A 13787-nucleotide genomic window follows, 5' to 3' on the forward strand; every position below is an offset into this window, starting at 1 on the left:
TCGGGGCCCCCGTCGGGGGCCGCAGCGCGGCGCGGCGGCCGGCGCGCACCGCAAAGGGAAGGAGGAAAACCGGCAAGTCCCCGTCCGGCAGGTCCCGGGGCGGGGACCCCGGGACCCACCCCCTCCGCTGGCGGGCCCCCAGCGTCTGCGAGCGGCGGCACGGCCAGGCCCGGCGGCGGCGGGGCTGGGACGGGAGGAGCCTCCGCCCGGGGAGCACACACTGCGCGGCGCCCGCCCCCCGGCCTGCCCGGCCCCCACTCACCTGCGGACCCGGGCCGCCGCCGCTGCCGCCGCCGGAAGTGCCGCCGGTCCGCGCCTGGCCGCCTTCCCCGGGCCACTTCCGGGACGCTCTAGGCAGCCCGGAGGACTGACTCGGCCTCTCGGTGGTGCGGGCAGCCGGGCGCCGCGGCGCCGGGGGGCGGGGCCCCTGCGCGCGCACCTGCCGACGGGGCGCACCTGCCGACGGGGCGCACCTGCCCGCGGGGCGCACCTGCCCGCGGGGCGCACCGGCCCGGGAGTCGCGGGTCTTGTGCGAGTGGAGCCCCGAGCTGAAGGGCGCGGGCGGGACTCCTGCGGTCCCGGGCCAGGGCTGGCAGGAGCGCGGTGATGCGGCCCCTCGCGTTAGTGAGATGCGGTGGCCCGAGCGGTTTCCTTCCCGCTGAGAGAAAACGCACTCCCCGGAGAGGGAAAAAGGAAAACCGTCGGGTCCCTGTCCGGCAGGGGCCGGGGCCTTGCTGGCTGCACATCTGATGTGCGGGCTTCGGATGCGGACGCGGGGCCCCTGCTCGGACCTGGGCCGTGCTGGGCTGAGCTCGTCGGGGACCTGGGGATGCGATGGATGTGGTCTGCGTGCGGGGCGGGCGGGAGTCTTTGGAGCCCGGAGTCCAGCCCCGGCGCGGAAGGTGCCCGCACGTCCACACCCCTCTCCCCAGCAAGCTAGGAGGCGGGGGTGCGGAGCGGCTGTGTGATCACGCGTCGGGTAGGAGGGAGGGAGGAGGGCCCGTCGGGGAAGGCGACGTGAGGGGCAGAGGGAGGAGAGGAGATGGGACAAGGGACGCGGGTCGCAGTGCTGCTCGGTAGCGAGCCCAGGGACGCGCACCTGCCTGGAGCCTCTGCGCCCTGCGCGTTATGGCTCTGCTGCCGAGTGGCTCCTTGTTGCAGCCGGGGACAGGGAGGAAGACAGTTCCACAGCCTCCTCCACTCCACTCCGTTTCTTCCCGGACTCCCCCAGAGGCTGCGGCCCCAGACCCTCCTTCCAGCGCTCCGCAGAGGGTTCCTGCGGCCTGGGCTCCCCCCTTGGCTCTCCCCTCTCTAGCACACCCACTCCCCGGGTGACCACCCCTCTCTGCGCAGAAGGAGCGCCGGGCGCCGCTCTGGAGAACCTTCCCAGCATGTCCTGGGCCAGCAGCTCACGCCCAGCCTTTCCAGACCTGAGCTCGGAACACGGCCCAGCGTCGACCCGTCAGCGCACCCCCACCCCGGTGAGTGGCACTGTCCTCTTCGCCTTCACTCGGCCAAAAATTCAGTCATGCTTAACCCATGCTTAGCCCTGATTGACCAGGAGCTCCGCCCAGCTCTGCCCTCCCCATCCGCGCCCCATCTGACCTCCTGGCACCCACAGCTGCTCTCTCCCTGGTCTTGGTCCCCACCCCACCCCCCGGCCCCCTGGCTTCTGTCTCTGCCCCACATCAGCCATCTGCTGCTGTGTGATGGAACACCCCAGACTCAGCGGCTTGAAATGAATCATCTTGCTGCACCTGGTTCTGTGGGTCAGGAATCTGGAGGTGCTAGGAGCAGCTGTGCTTGCCCGAGGAGAAAACTGGGGGCACTGAGCACCCTCTCCTGGGGCACTCGGTGGCCCCACAGGAAGGCTGGCTCTGTCCCCGTGGGAGACTCTCTGCTGCCATCTTATGGACACGGGATTACATGCACCTCCCAGAACCTACATGCAGCAGCAGAGGTGGCCTGGGGTTTGACCCGCCCCCCCCAAGATGCACCGAGTTCCCCCAGAGGCTCCCATCATCACTCTGGGATTCTTGGGCCACATCTCCAGGTCTGAGCCCACGCTGGCAGAGAAGAGAGGGTCAGAAAGAGGATGAGAAGGAAGAACTTGGGTCTCCTGGGAATGGCCACTGATGACTCCACCGCCTCACCCCCCATTGCACAGGACCCAGGCCACAGCCGCTCCCCACCGCAGCTCCCCATCCCTGTTCACAACCAGAGTGGCCTTGAGGGTGTCAGTGTGAGCCGATTAATGCCCCACTCATCCCTGGAATCCCAGTGGGCTCCGCAGAACGGTCCCCAGCAGACCACACCACATCTGGCTCGAGCTGTCCCCTCCAGGCCCCACACAGGAGCCCCTTCCGGATGTGCTGTCCCTCAGCCCGCAGACCTCCACTTGAAGGCAAGACCGGAAGCAGCAGAACCACTCACCCAGATCCTGGAGGCCTCGGGTGGGGAGATGTCACTAGCCAGTCCCCAGAACAGGGGGGGTTTGGCTCCAGCCTGGGGATGCTTGTGAATTCCACAGCCTCTGGCAGAAGGGCCGCATTGCCCATGTGGACCAGGTGTCCTGGGCTCCCTGACCTCACTCCAGGACAGAGGAGAGGCGGCTGGAGATGGGGGACAGCTCTAAGAGGCACCAGCACCGGAAGGGGGCTGGAATGCAAGGCCAGAGACAGGAGGAGGGATGGGTTTGGGGCAGAGACACTGATGGCACGTAGGATACCTTTGTGAGAACCAGGACGAGGGCCCTTCTCTGGGGTGCAAGGCCCTTCCCAGAATTCGAGGTGGACAGGCACCCAGGCTGGCAGTAGGCCGAGGGAGCTCGGCCCTGGGGAACCGGGGGTGAGAAGCAGGCTCCCAGGCCCCGGCGTGGAACTCAGTGCCCGCAGGACCCACACACGTGCACACACTCACAGAGCTTACTTGACGCCTGAATTTCAAGAGCCCAGAATGGGAGGCCGGGCCCTGAGCATGCGCTCCCCAGGGGTCCGTGGTCTTGAAGCGTGCAGTTGACCCTCTCGATTTTACCAAGGCATTTTTCTCAAGTAGAAGGTCTACAGAAGTAGAAGGTGAAATCAGCTGTGGTTTTGTAATTAACTCACCATCTTTATTTTTTAAATTAATTCTGCCCCAAATATGAGATTCATCCAGCACTGGTGTCCATTCATGTGGCAGCTCCGGGCGGTCGCGGTCTGCTGGCAAAGACCCCGCACAAGGTGGGGTCAGTGATCCCTCTTCCTTCCGGCTTTCTGTCCCGACAAGAAGGGGCAGGTGAGCAGGCAGGAGCTCCAGGGGACCCAGCAGGCGGGGCAGGCAGGTGAAGAGGCAAGAGAACAGGAAAATCTGGAGCCCCGAGAGGTGACCGCAGAGCCAAGAAGAGGAAGAAAGCTCAGGGTGAGTCACAGCGAAGGCCCACCCTGACCCCGTCCGCTGCAGGGAGGGACTCTTAGCAGCACACCTTCCCAGAAAGTGGGACAGCCAGGGGGTCCAGGCTCAGCCGAGGCCGAGGGGCTTATTCAGTGTGTCCCCAAAGCATGGGTGATGGGACAGAATGCAATCAGTGACCAGAGGAAGGTCGTCCACGTGAACGGGGTCAGCGTCAGTCTGTGACCCTAGTGAGGACTTAGTTGTAGACTAGGACAGAGGTCAGCCCGTGCCGGGGCGGGGGCTGTTCATAACCGTGGCTACGGCAGCATAGCCATGGGCTTCAATATTGGAGCTGTGGCTCTTAGGCTGTCCGCTCAGTCAACTCGGGCCCCGTCACACAACCCTGCGGGCTGGGCAGCCCACGCAGCCCACGGGTTTCTCGCAGCCCTGGAGGCTGGACGTCCGAGACCAGGGTGCCGGCAGGGCTGGGTTCTGCGAGGACCCACTTCCTGGCCTGCACCCGGCCCCCTCCTCGCTGTGTTCTTGAACCTGGCGGTGCGGGGAGCTCTGCCGTCCGATCTTACCGGGGCCCGAACGCCTCCATGGGGGCCCGCCCTCATGACCTCACGGACCCGATCACCTGCCCACGGCCCCACCTTCAAGCACACCACACCGGGGCTGGCTTCAACGTAGGAATCTGGGGGGACACAATTCAGACCATAGCATTTTGGCCCCTGGGTCCCCAAAATTCATGTCCTTCTCACATGCGAGGTACACTCATTCCTTCCCTGTTCGGTCTAACCCCCTGCCTTCTACCCTCAGTGGGACGGCAGCTTCGTCTCCGTGGCTCTGGGCGGGCCTTCTCTCCCGGCGGTTCTGCCCGTATCAGGCTGGATGTGTCCCTGGGGTGGGGGGGTGCCCCGTCCACGATGGTGAGCAGCTTTCTTGGCCCGCACCCCTGGAAGGCAGTAGCACTTGCCTGCTGGGCCAACCACAGCGTCCTCAGACACTGCCAAGCCTCCCCTGGGGCCCGGAAGCCCCCTGCTTGAGAGCCACAGCCCTAGAGCAGTCACGTCGTAGTGAGTCAGGTGAACAAACGCGCGTGCACCTGTCAATATTTGCGGAATGAATGTTCTAGGCTGTGCTAGGTGCTGGGTGCCCGGAGCACGAAGGCAGATAAGAAAGGCTCCGGGCCAGGGCACCTCCAGTCCCGGGGGCTGGGCCGACAGGCAGACAGGGAGTTCACAAACATTTTACCGCACGAACCACCTGAGCTGACGGGGCTGTGGGCTGGAGTGGGGGTGTTCAGGGAGAAAGTTCTGAGCGGCCAGAGGAGACCAGGAAGGCAGCTGGTGGAGGGACCACACTCACCGCCACCTTTCCCACCACTGTGGGACCTTGGGCAGCATCATGCCCCTCCCTGGCCCCAGGCTCCTCATCTGCTAAAGCAGAGATGCCATCTGCGGGAAAGGGCCCAAACTGGTGGGTGTCAGGGAGCCATGCAGGAAAGACCCCAATGCCAGGCAGTTCTGGGACTCAGCCCTGGCCCACGTCACTGTGTTGTCTTGATCGAGGTCTCAGGGTGAGAGGGTGGAAGCTGCTCCCCCCAGGGGCGTCGTTCTGCTCCCCCCGCCCCCCGCCCAGGAGAGCTGGGAGCTGGAGCTCACTGCCCCAGCGAGGGCCTTGCCGGCAGCACGCACTCGGCCCTGCCCTGTCCCAGGGGTGAGCCCAGGGGGGATGAGGTCAGATGCCAAAGCGAGGACAGACATGTCACCTCAGGGCCAGGCAAGCAGCAGGAAGCCAAACGTGCTCTCTCCACCCCTGGGAGGGGCCTGTCACCTCCCCAGACATGGGGTCAGCAGGCAGTGGGCGTGGCCTGTACCTGCCCACACCCACCTGGACACCCCAAGGGGTCATGGGGAGACTGTTTACAAATGGAGGGTCACGTTTAGAGTGACCACTAACAGGGACCACTAATGGGCCCCTAGGCCAAGAGCAGAAGGAAGCCACTGGGCCCTGAGCTGGAGGGGTGAGGGGATGGTCTGGGTCCCACAGGCTGGCCAGGTCGGTGGGAAGGGGGGAGGCTGGTCCCCAGGGACACGGCCACCTCGCTGTCGGGGCACGGAGGAGGACATGGCCCGGCCTCTGCACCTCCACACTCAGGTCTCCAGCCATTGGAAGCCCTTTGGGGGCCTTCTGGTATCCTAGCACACAGACAGGGTGGAGAGCGGGTCTGGGGCACAGCCTGTGTCCAGCCCGGTGCCCCCTTCCATGGCCTCCTCAAGAGGCAGCTAATGCTCCATTTCCCAGACTCCCTTGCAGCTAGAGTTCTGTGTCCTGGGGGGGATTCAGGAAGGTGGTGAGGGTTAAGCCTGCAGCCCAGCGTGCACACATTTCCATGCACCACGCCGGTGCCCTTGGGCTGTGCCAGCCCCCCCTCCAGCCTCAGGGCCCTTCCCAGAATGGTCTCCCCCTTCCCTGTGCCCCTCTTGGGTGTGGCCATTCAAGGCCCGTAGTCCCTGGGGGACCAGGAGCCCTGGGAGCAGAGCAGGGCCTGAGGGAGGCTGGGCCTCAACCTTGGCCTTCCACACTTACCCCACCCTGGCCTCACTGTGAGCCCCATGCCTCGCCCTGGGGGTGCTGAGAGACGGCAGACAGTGGGGAGGGCAGGCCTGTCCCGGACAGGCCCCACCTTCCGGCAGCAGAGGGAGAGGACAAGGGGCGTGGTGGGGCGGCCAGAGATTGGGATCTACCTGCGCTGGGGTACTTGCTGGCTGGGGAGCCCGTCCGTGTTGACCGTGGGCGGTGGAGCCTCCCCCTTGCCAGGCGAAGCCTATAAAGCCACCCGGAGCCCAGCCCTGGGCCGCCCGTTGGTGACCATGAAGGCTGTCCTCCTAGCCCTGCTGGCTGTCGGCTTGGCCCTGCAGCCAGGTGAGACCTCTGCCCCCATGGGCCAGAGCGACGGAACGGCGCTGGGGGAGAGGGGACAATCAGGGGAGACCAGAGGGGCACTCAGCGAGGGCACCCACCCAGAAGGACAGAGAGAGGAGGCAGAGGCGGGGAGAGGGGGAGGGCGGTCAGGTGGAAGATAGGGAGGCAGCGGCAGGAGGAGGGGGCTTTGGTCCTTGCCCGTGTCCCCCTCTGGGGCGGCTCTGAGTACAGCCAGGGGGCAGCAGGGACTCACCCAGAGGCGGGAGGGCATGGGGGGGCCTGGCTTTCAGAGGACCAGCAGCCAGAGGGATGCACGGGGAACATGCAGTGTTGGGGGAGGCACAGGGGCAGAAGAACCTCAAGGCAACAAGTGCCTCAGAGGCAAGGAAGGGCCAAATGAACGGAGGGGGTGCTGGGGGGTGTCCCGACAGCATCGGGGGCCCCTCCCCCGGCCCTGCCCTGGGGTCCACTGTGGGCACCAAGGACCGCAGCCACCCAGGCCGAGGAGTGGGCCTCGGCTGCTCTGGTCTGCACTCCAGGCCCTGCGAGGTCCTGCCCATCGTGGGTCGTCACGAAGTCTCTTAGGGCCCCAGCTTCCTCTTCGGGAAACTGGGGCTCATGACGATGGCCCCCATGGCTGCTGGGGGGTCAGCTGGGGTGTGGGGTGACTGAGCACGGGACCGGCAGCTCGGGGCCTCCTTGCCTTGGGTGACTCCCTCGCACCATTGTTTGGACTGGAAGGGGCCTTACTGAGCCAGCTGGGGCCACTGCCCCCAGGGACAGAGCAGGGCCGGGCCGGGGGCCCACGCAGGGTCTCCCGGCCCTGGCGAGACCTGGGCAGGGCTGGGAGGCTGGGTCGGACTGGCACAGGTTATTGAGACAGTGACGTCCGGTGGCAGGAGCAGTTCTGGGGTCCGGCCCGCCCTGCCCTCCCCTGCTCACCGTGGAGCGTGTCACTCCCTTCCTTCTCAGACCGGGGCATTCGGCAGAGGGGCGGGCTGGGGCGCTCACGGTGGGTTCCAGGTGCCAGGGCAGCCAGGAGGCAGAGCAGCATTCCTGGTGGACTCTGATGAGCGGGTTCCCTCCCTGGGGGCCCCCAGTCTGCAGTGGGCTCTTGCGCTCCCACACACTGCCAGCGGCCTGGAAGCTATGACATGACAAGAGGAGGCTCCGTCCCCTCTCTGAGCTGCCCCCGCCCCCCAGGCTCCGCTCTGCGCTGCTACTCCTGCAAGGCCCAGGCGAGCAACCACGACTGTCAGCATGTGCAGAACTGCACCAGCTCCGAGACGCACTGCTGGACCGAGCGCATCCGTGAGTGGCCCTGTCCTTCCCGCGCCTCCCCGGGACCCTGCCCAGACTCCCCCAGGGCCGGGTGGGGCTTGGCCCTCCCTTTTGCCATTCCCTTGGACTCCCTGTACCTTCCCACCCCCTGGTAGGGACTCGAAGACCTTCTGTCCATCTGCCCACTTGTTCACCCACCCGCAGACACAGGTGCTCAGCTTCCCCCCACTCATCCCTCCACCCATCCCTTGTCTGGCTGTCCATCCGTCCCCCTCCGTTACTCCTCCACCCTCCCCCTCTGTCACCCACCCACCCACCATCCACCCACCACCCACCACCCATCCCTGCGGTCACCCATCAGGCATTTTCAGTTGCAGCAGAAGGTCGGGTTGCCTTGGGCCTGTGGATATGGATGAGCCCAGGCACCTGCCCTGACGCTGCTGGCAGTCTTGAGGTAGTCACCCGGGGTGACTCTAAAGTGTTAGAGTGGGGACAGGAAGAGGGCCATGGGATCGAGGACAGGGCCAGGTAGGTGAGCTGAGCAGCCCCTACCCCCAGGTGTTGTTGACATCGTGACCAGGATTAGCAAGGGCTGCATGTCGCACTGCGTGGACGACGCCCAGAACTACTACGTGGGCAAGAAGAACATCACGTGCTGCTCCACTGACCTGTGCAACGCCAGCGGGGCCCATGCCCTGCGGCCAGCGGCTGTCACCCTGGCGCTGCTCACCACTCTCGGTGGCCTGCTGCTGTGGGGTCCCAGCCGGCTGTAGGATCCGGGAGGGCCCCACTGTGTCCCACACTGGCTATCAGTGCCCAGGGGTCCTGGAGCGCTCTTCACACCCACTGGCCCAGTCGAGACCCCTCCGAGACCCCAGCTCATGTTGGGCCATGCCCCTCTGCCCCCTCCAGCCTTCTGTGGCTCCCTCCAGAAGCCCTGCCCAGCTCCCCCTGCTCAGCAGGCTGGGTCCCGTTGATGTGGCACCGTTCCAAATCCCTAGAACCCAGCCTGCACGTGGTCTGCGCAACACCCATGTCGCAGCCCCCTCTTCAACCCCTGCTTGGGCATTTCTTCCTCCAGCAAGACTTCTCTGCCCCACCCCCCATCGGCAGAGCCATTCCCACCCATGATGTCCCCCGCAACCAGCAAGGAGCAGGCACTTGGGAGGCCCCACAAAGGCTGAATAGAATTAGGGGCAGGGAGTGAGAGGTCCCATGGGCCCCAAGAGATGAGGTGTGGAGGGGGGTCCAGCTCCCCATGGCCATGGGAGTCCTGGGGCAGTAAGCCCAACCCACAGGAAGCCCTTAATAAAATCCCCCGACCTAGTGTCAGAGAGCTGTGTCCTTATGTGCCCTGGGTTGGGGTCCAGCGCTGTGTGGGACGGCCACCCGGCCCCGTGACCATGGGCTGTGGCCACAGCACTGACCAGCCACATGGGGTGGAGGTCCAGCCTGGGCAGGAGCCAATGACCTGGGCATTGCTGCAGAAGGTGGTGGCCTCCCTAGGGGCTTCCGGCTCCTGCGGTGAGACTCACTTGTGTCTTTCGACCTCTCTGAGCCTCGGATACTTATCTGTGACCCCTGTGCCATGAGGACTGAGCATTCACAGGACACAGAAGCTTCTGGGGGGAGGGGCTGCTACTGTGTGAGGTCCCCACAGTGTCCCTTCCCTGGCCTTCCCTTTTGTTCGAGGAGAGCCCTTCTGTCTCTTTCTTGAATTTTTTATTTTGTCTGTTATAAGGGAGGGCAGCCTATGTGGGTGGGGCAGGCCGTTGGGGATGTGAGCAGGGTGGTGGCCGTGAGCAGGGGGTGTCCTCGGAGCGGGAGCCAGGACAGGGACCTGCACGGGATGGTGCTTCCAAGACACATACCAAGCCTTGGGTGAGGCAGCATTAGAACCCAGGGTCTGGAGAGCTGGGCTGGGGGTGGGGCAGGATTACACTGACCAACAAGGTTGACCCAGAAGCTCAGTCTCCCTGTGTGTGTCCTCAGGCAGGCCACTGGGTCTCAGGGTCACCACCTCCAGAGGGTGGAAATCCCTCCCCGTGTTGAGTGGCGATTCTCTTGGCACCCTTCCCAGCCCTGGTGCCCGGCCCCTGGGGAGCAGCTGTGGGCTCTGGCCTCTCCCACGATGCTCCGCTAGGGCCCAGCACACAGACCTGGCTTGGCTCCAGTCCAGGGTCCTGGATTCAAGGCTGGGCCTTTGCTTCCTGGGAGAACACCCCAGAACTGGGGGGACCCTGGGCAGAGCATTAGGCCCATCAGAGTCTGAGCTGTGCTGGAGCTTGGAGACTTAGGACTGGTGGGCACTCAGGACTAGGCTTCTTTGTGCCCTGAAATTGTGGGGCCCAGGCTCATTGACCCTGCCCAGGACACAGCGGACACCTCTGTAGTTACAGAGCACCTGCTAGTTCTAGGCGCTGTTCCAGACACACCAAAAACAGCAGTCGCCTGGGTTTGACTGGATTTTCCCGGACTCTCTTGATGCCCTGGGACCACCCCAGGTCATGGAGCTTACAGGACAACGGGCTTAGGTGAACAGGATCAATACAGAAATATGTAACATGTCAGCAGGAGAAGCTAGGAAAGGAGTAAAACACAGAGAGAAAATCACAAATACCGGTGGGGCCTGGAAGTCCAGAGGGATGGGCCACAGTCCACTGAACAAGGTGGGGACCCCTTGGGCAGGGGTCCTCCTCCCTGGGGCTGAGGCTCAGGGTGGTGAGGCGGTGCCTGGACCACCATATCCTGTCCCAGGCTCCTGGGTTTGAAACATCTGGGCCAGGGGCAGGGGAGAGGGCAGGTAGTCCCCTGTGACGTGGGAGACCTGGAAGGGTTCTTCATGTCCCAGAGCCAGGGGCTCTCCTCCGGCCTCCTGAGTGGTCTCCAAGTTCATGCAAACTACAGCACAACAGAAGGTGGGGCAGGAGCCCCTCCCGACACACAGCGCGCTGGGGCTCCTCCTCTCGGGGTGGGGAAAGCAGGGGGCCCCTGCAGGGGCAGCCCACTGGCCCAGGGCCCCTCAGCAGTGGGCCCTCATTCCCCCGTCCCCTCACCATCTAGTCCTCTTGGACTACAGAAAAGCAAGGAATAAGAGAGCGCAGGGCTCAGATCCCCACACGCTGGGCTGGCGTGCGTCTCCGTCTGCACTGGCTCCAGGTGCTTCCTGTGTGAGAACGCGCAGGTGCACGCCGCGAGCCACACACCTGGCTCACCAGACACACGCTCCCCAGCAAACTGCTTTCTGAACCTAGATCTTTCCATAGCGAGGAATACAGACCCTCTCGGTTCCGTCCGGAGGCGGAGGCGTTCCCCTGGACAGATGGACTTGGGCTTGTCTTTCCGATGCCGCTCCCGAGCACTTTCCGTGCTGGAGACATTGTCTGAGCCTTTCACCTCTGTCCTGATAGGTGACAACAGGGGCTCAGGGGCTCGCCCATGGGTCTCCGTGCAATCCGTCATCAACTCCCCGCCACCCAGCGAAGCCAGCCATACAGGGAAAGAGCCAGGGCACAGAGAGGTGAAGGAACTGCCCCGAGGTCACACAGCTGGCTCGTCACCCTCCTCCCCTGTGTGCTTGTTCACCTTGAGCCAGACCTCCAGCGGCATCCCTAAGTGGGCACCTCTGGCCCTGGCACCGCGCCCAGTCTCCGGCTGGAGGCAGTCTGGTGCTGTCCTCCCCGCTGGGGACTCTGGCTCAGCCCGCCCCTCAATCCCAGGGCCTGTCTGCCTGGCCCCTCCAGGGCGGGGATCGCTGTGCCCCCGCCCCCGCCAACCCCGTCCAGGTTGGTGAGTTCTCCATGTGCGGCCACTTGGGTGTCTGTGGAGTGCCCTGCCCGCGTGACCCAGGACTGGACGAGCAAATCCCCGTGTCAGTCAGCAGCCTGGGCCCCGCTCTGTGAAGGGCTGCTCCTGCCTGGCTGGACTCGGGGTGCATAGGGAGGGAGCTGGAGTGGGGGCAGGGTGGTTGCCTGAGGGAGCCAGGTCAGACCCTCTGGAGGCAGCAAAGTCGGGGGGCGGGCGATGTCCATCTTCCTCTGTTTCTCGAAGCTCCACCTTTGTCATGTGACCCCCAGCCCCTTCTCCCTCTTTGCCTGTCTCTCTGTCTCCCTCACCTCTCCCTGCCCCCAGACTCCTCCCTGCAGTGGGGGTCCACCCACCTCCTCGGGGCTTCTCTCCTTCTCCTGAGCCCATGAACAGGGACTCAGCTGCTTGCCTCACTGGGGCAAGCCAGACAGGAAGGAGTTCTGTCTTGAGGGCAGCGGTGGGGCGGGGCAGGCCCTATGGGAGCCTTAGGGCCTGGAGTGGCTTAGCGCCCCTGCCCAAGTGTCCACAGCTGCAGGGCACAGAGCGGGGACCCCATCTGCCCACTCCACAAAGGTTATGGGTGCAAGGGCTGTCCCTGGGGAGTGGCCCTTCTGGGCCAGGCCCTGCTCTGCGCTGCACACGAACGTCACCCAAACGTCACCATGTGCCCACGGACACACGGCCTGCCTCACTGTGGAGCACTCGTGCCCGCGGTCTAGATGAGGGCACACAGCAGGCCGGCGACCCCTCTGGGAGCAAGAGTGCATCTGGGGAAACTGAGGCACAGCATTGCAGCAGAGCCGCCACCAGCTACAGCAAACACTCTTTTATGGACCCAAGGTTCCAGAGGGCTACGGGCTGGCTGCCCCACAGACAGATGGGTCCGGGCCCTCTCAACCCTCCCTGAGGAAGGGGCCCGGGGTGGGGTGGGGGTCCTCCAGTTGCTGGCTCCGAGGCTCCTGTTCCGCGCACTCCTCTCCCCCGGAGCCCTGTACCAGGCGGCGGCCACTAGAACTTAGGCCGTGGGGCCGCCCGTGTTGGTGACGCCAGGCACTACCCAGACAGGACAACTCTTGTGCAATCACGGGGACCCAGGAGTAGCCCTTCCGAAACTCGCCCACCCTGCCCAGCACCTGGGGCACAGACACTTCAGGCCAGGGCAAGGGAGGGGGTTCCAGGTCCAAGAGTCCCGGTCCTGACTGGGACCCCTCACCGTCTGCCGATGACCCCCCCATGCCCCGCGCCTGCTGTGGAAGACGCAGGAGGACAGCGGGCAGCTAAGAAGGAGTTTGCTCCTGCAGTGGTGTGCGGCTCCGCATGGATGGCTGGGCAGGGGGAGCCTCCTGGGGCCCCCACCCCCATTTTATCATTTACCAACCTTCACTGACGCCTCCAGAGCAGCCTCTAGAGGCGGCCCCTCCCCTGTGGGGATGCGACAAAGTGTGTTCCCAGACCAGCTGCCCGGGGGGCTCAAGGGACATTGTCATCCTGAGAAGCTGCCCCACCCCAGGGACAGGCGAGCACGACAGGGACAACGGTGAGCAGCGGGGAGAAGGCTTCTTACCTCCAGGGGCTCCTAGGGCAGCGGGATCAGCCCTGATAGAGAGCGAACTGCCTGTCCCTGGGAGCATCCAAGCAGATCTCCCGACCCAGGAAAACCCGGACCCCGTTCTGCCCAACTACGGGCCCCAGAAGAGCAGCCAGAAAGAGCGAAGACGGAGTCCAGAGAAGGGCCGGGACGCCGGACAGCGGGCTCCAGGCTGCGGGGGCCACAGCCCGTGCTGGCGACGCCTGCGGGGCCTTCGCGCTGCCCCCGCCCGGCGACCTGCCGCTGTCCGAAAGGCGGAGGCCGGGAGCTGGGGATGGAGGCTGAGACGCCCGGGCCTGGCGGTGCGGTAACGAGGTCACAGGCTGGGACTGAGAAAGCCCCGGAAGGGCCCGACGGGGACGCGCCCCGAGTGGCCGCGGCGGCCCCGGGGGCGGTCGCCCTGCCGAGGGGGGTGCCCTGGGCGTTCCGGAGCCTCGAGGGTCGCTTTCCGGCGGAGTCCTGAAGCAGCGCCGCCGGGGCCGGGAGGGCTGGAGCCCCTGCCCCTGCTCCGCTCCGTGTCCTCCTCTCCGGGGCCCGGCGGAGTGGCTTCAAGGGCCGGGGAGAGAGGCCGGAGAGGCGAGCTCGAGCCCCCAGCCAGGCCCGAGGAGACGCGGCGGAGCAGCACGGCTGCCTCTGCGCCTGCAGCGCGGGGCGCTCCCGCCAGATGGCGCTGTGGCGCGGCGCCCGGCGCGAGCGAAAGCGTGAGGGGCCGCGGGCGGAGGTGGGGGGGGGGCGGGGCGGACCACTGAGGAAGCGGGGGGGGGGGGCGCTGGGGCGGGGGGGGGAGGGGACGTCTGCACTCAAGGCG

At 65.4% G+C, this 13787-nt stretch overlaps 2 protein-coding genes and 1 long non-coding RNA gene across 6 annotated transcripts in view; 1 reads left to right on the forward strand and 2 right to left on the reverse strand.

Moving 5' to 3' along the window:
* Positions 1-405, reverse strand: part of JRK (Jrk helix-turn-helix protein) — a 5895-nt gene extending 5490 nt beyond the window's left edge. The window contains exon 1 of the mRNA XM_059395259.1: positions 263-405. The gene's annotated coding sequence lies outside the window, so the exon portion shown is untranslated. The remainder of the gene's footprint in view (positions 1-262) is intronic.
* A 52-nt stretch (positions 406-457) lies between these two features.
* On the forward strand, positions 458-8911 carry PSCA (prostate stem cell antigen). 4 transcript variants are annotated; one of them, XM_059395263.1, is made up of 4 exons: positions 458-902; positions 1354-1481; positions 7507-7614; positions 8143-8911. In XM_059395263.1, exons 1-4 carry the CDS (start codon positions 835-837, stop codon positions 8355-8357), a joined length of 519 nt encoding a protein of 172 aa, XP_059251246.1. In that variant the 5' UTR covers positions 458-834; the 3' UTR covers positions 8358-8911. The 4 variants fall into 4 exon arrangements, 2 of the variants coding, with proteins under 2 accessions (XP_059251246.1, XP_059251245.1); XR_009403292.1 differs by lacking the exons at positions 458-902; positions 8143-8911 and adding an exon at positions 3268-3399 and having other exon boundaries at positions 1394-1481; positions 7507-7596; XM_059395262.1 differs by lacking the exons at positions 458-902; positions 1354-1481 and adding an exon at positions 4078-6303.
* Positions 3260-13675, reverse strand: LOC132014341 (uncharacterized). The gene is made up of 3 exons (XR_009403293.1): positions 12956-13675; positions 10865-10987; positions 3260-3348 (listed from the first exon to the last, which is right to left on the reverse strand). It is a non-coding gene; the product is annotated as an uncharacterized LOC132014341 (long non-coding RNA).
* Positions 13676-13787: the final 112 nt, after the last annotated feature.

The sequence above is a fragment of the Mustela nigripes genome, chromosome 3 (assembly GCF_022355385.1).
Source record: "Mustela nigripes isolate SB6536 chromosome 3, MUSNIG.SB6536, whole genome shotgun sequence".
NCBI lineage: Eukaryota > Metazoa > Chordata > Mammalia > Carnivora > Mustelidae > Mustela > Mustela nigripes.

What these genes read in the sequence shown, in the direction of transcription:
- PSCA (XM_059395262.1), top strand. Translation starts at nt 5,994, where the DNA reads ATGCCTCGCCCTGGGGGTGCTGAGAGACGGCAGACAGTGGGGAGGGCA. An exon ending in CGGCTTGGCCCTGCAGCCAG is followed by an intron (nt 6,304 to 7,506) that starts GTGAGACCTCTG and finishes CCCGCCCCCCAG; the next exon opens with GCTCCGCTCTGCGCTGCTAC. An exon ending in CTGCTGGACCGAGCGCATCC is followed by an intron (nt 7,615 to 8,142) that starts GTGAGTGGCCCT and finishes CCCTACCCCCAG; the next exon opens with GTGTTGTTGACATCGTGACC.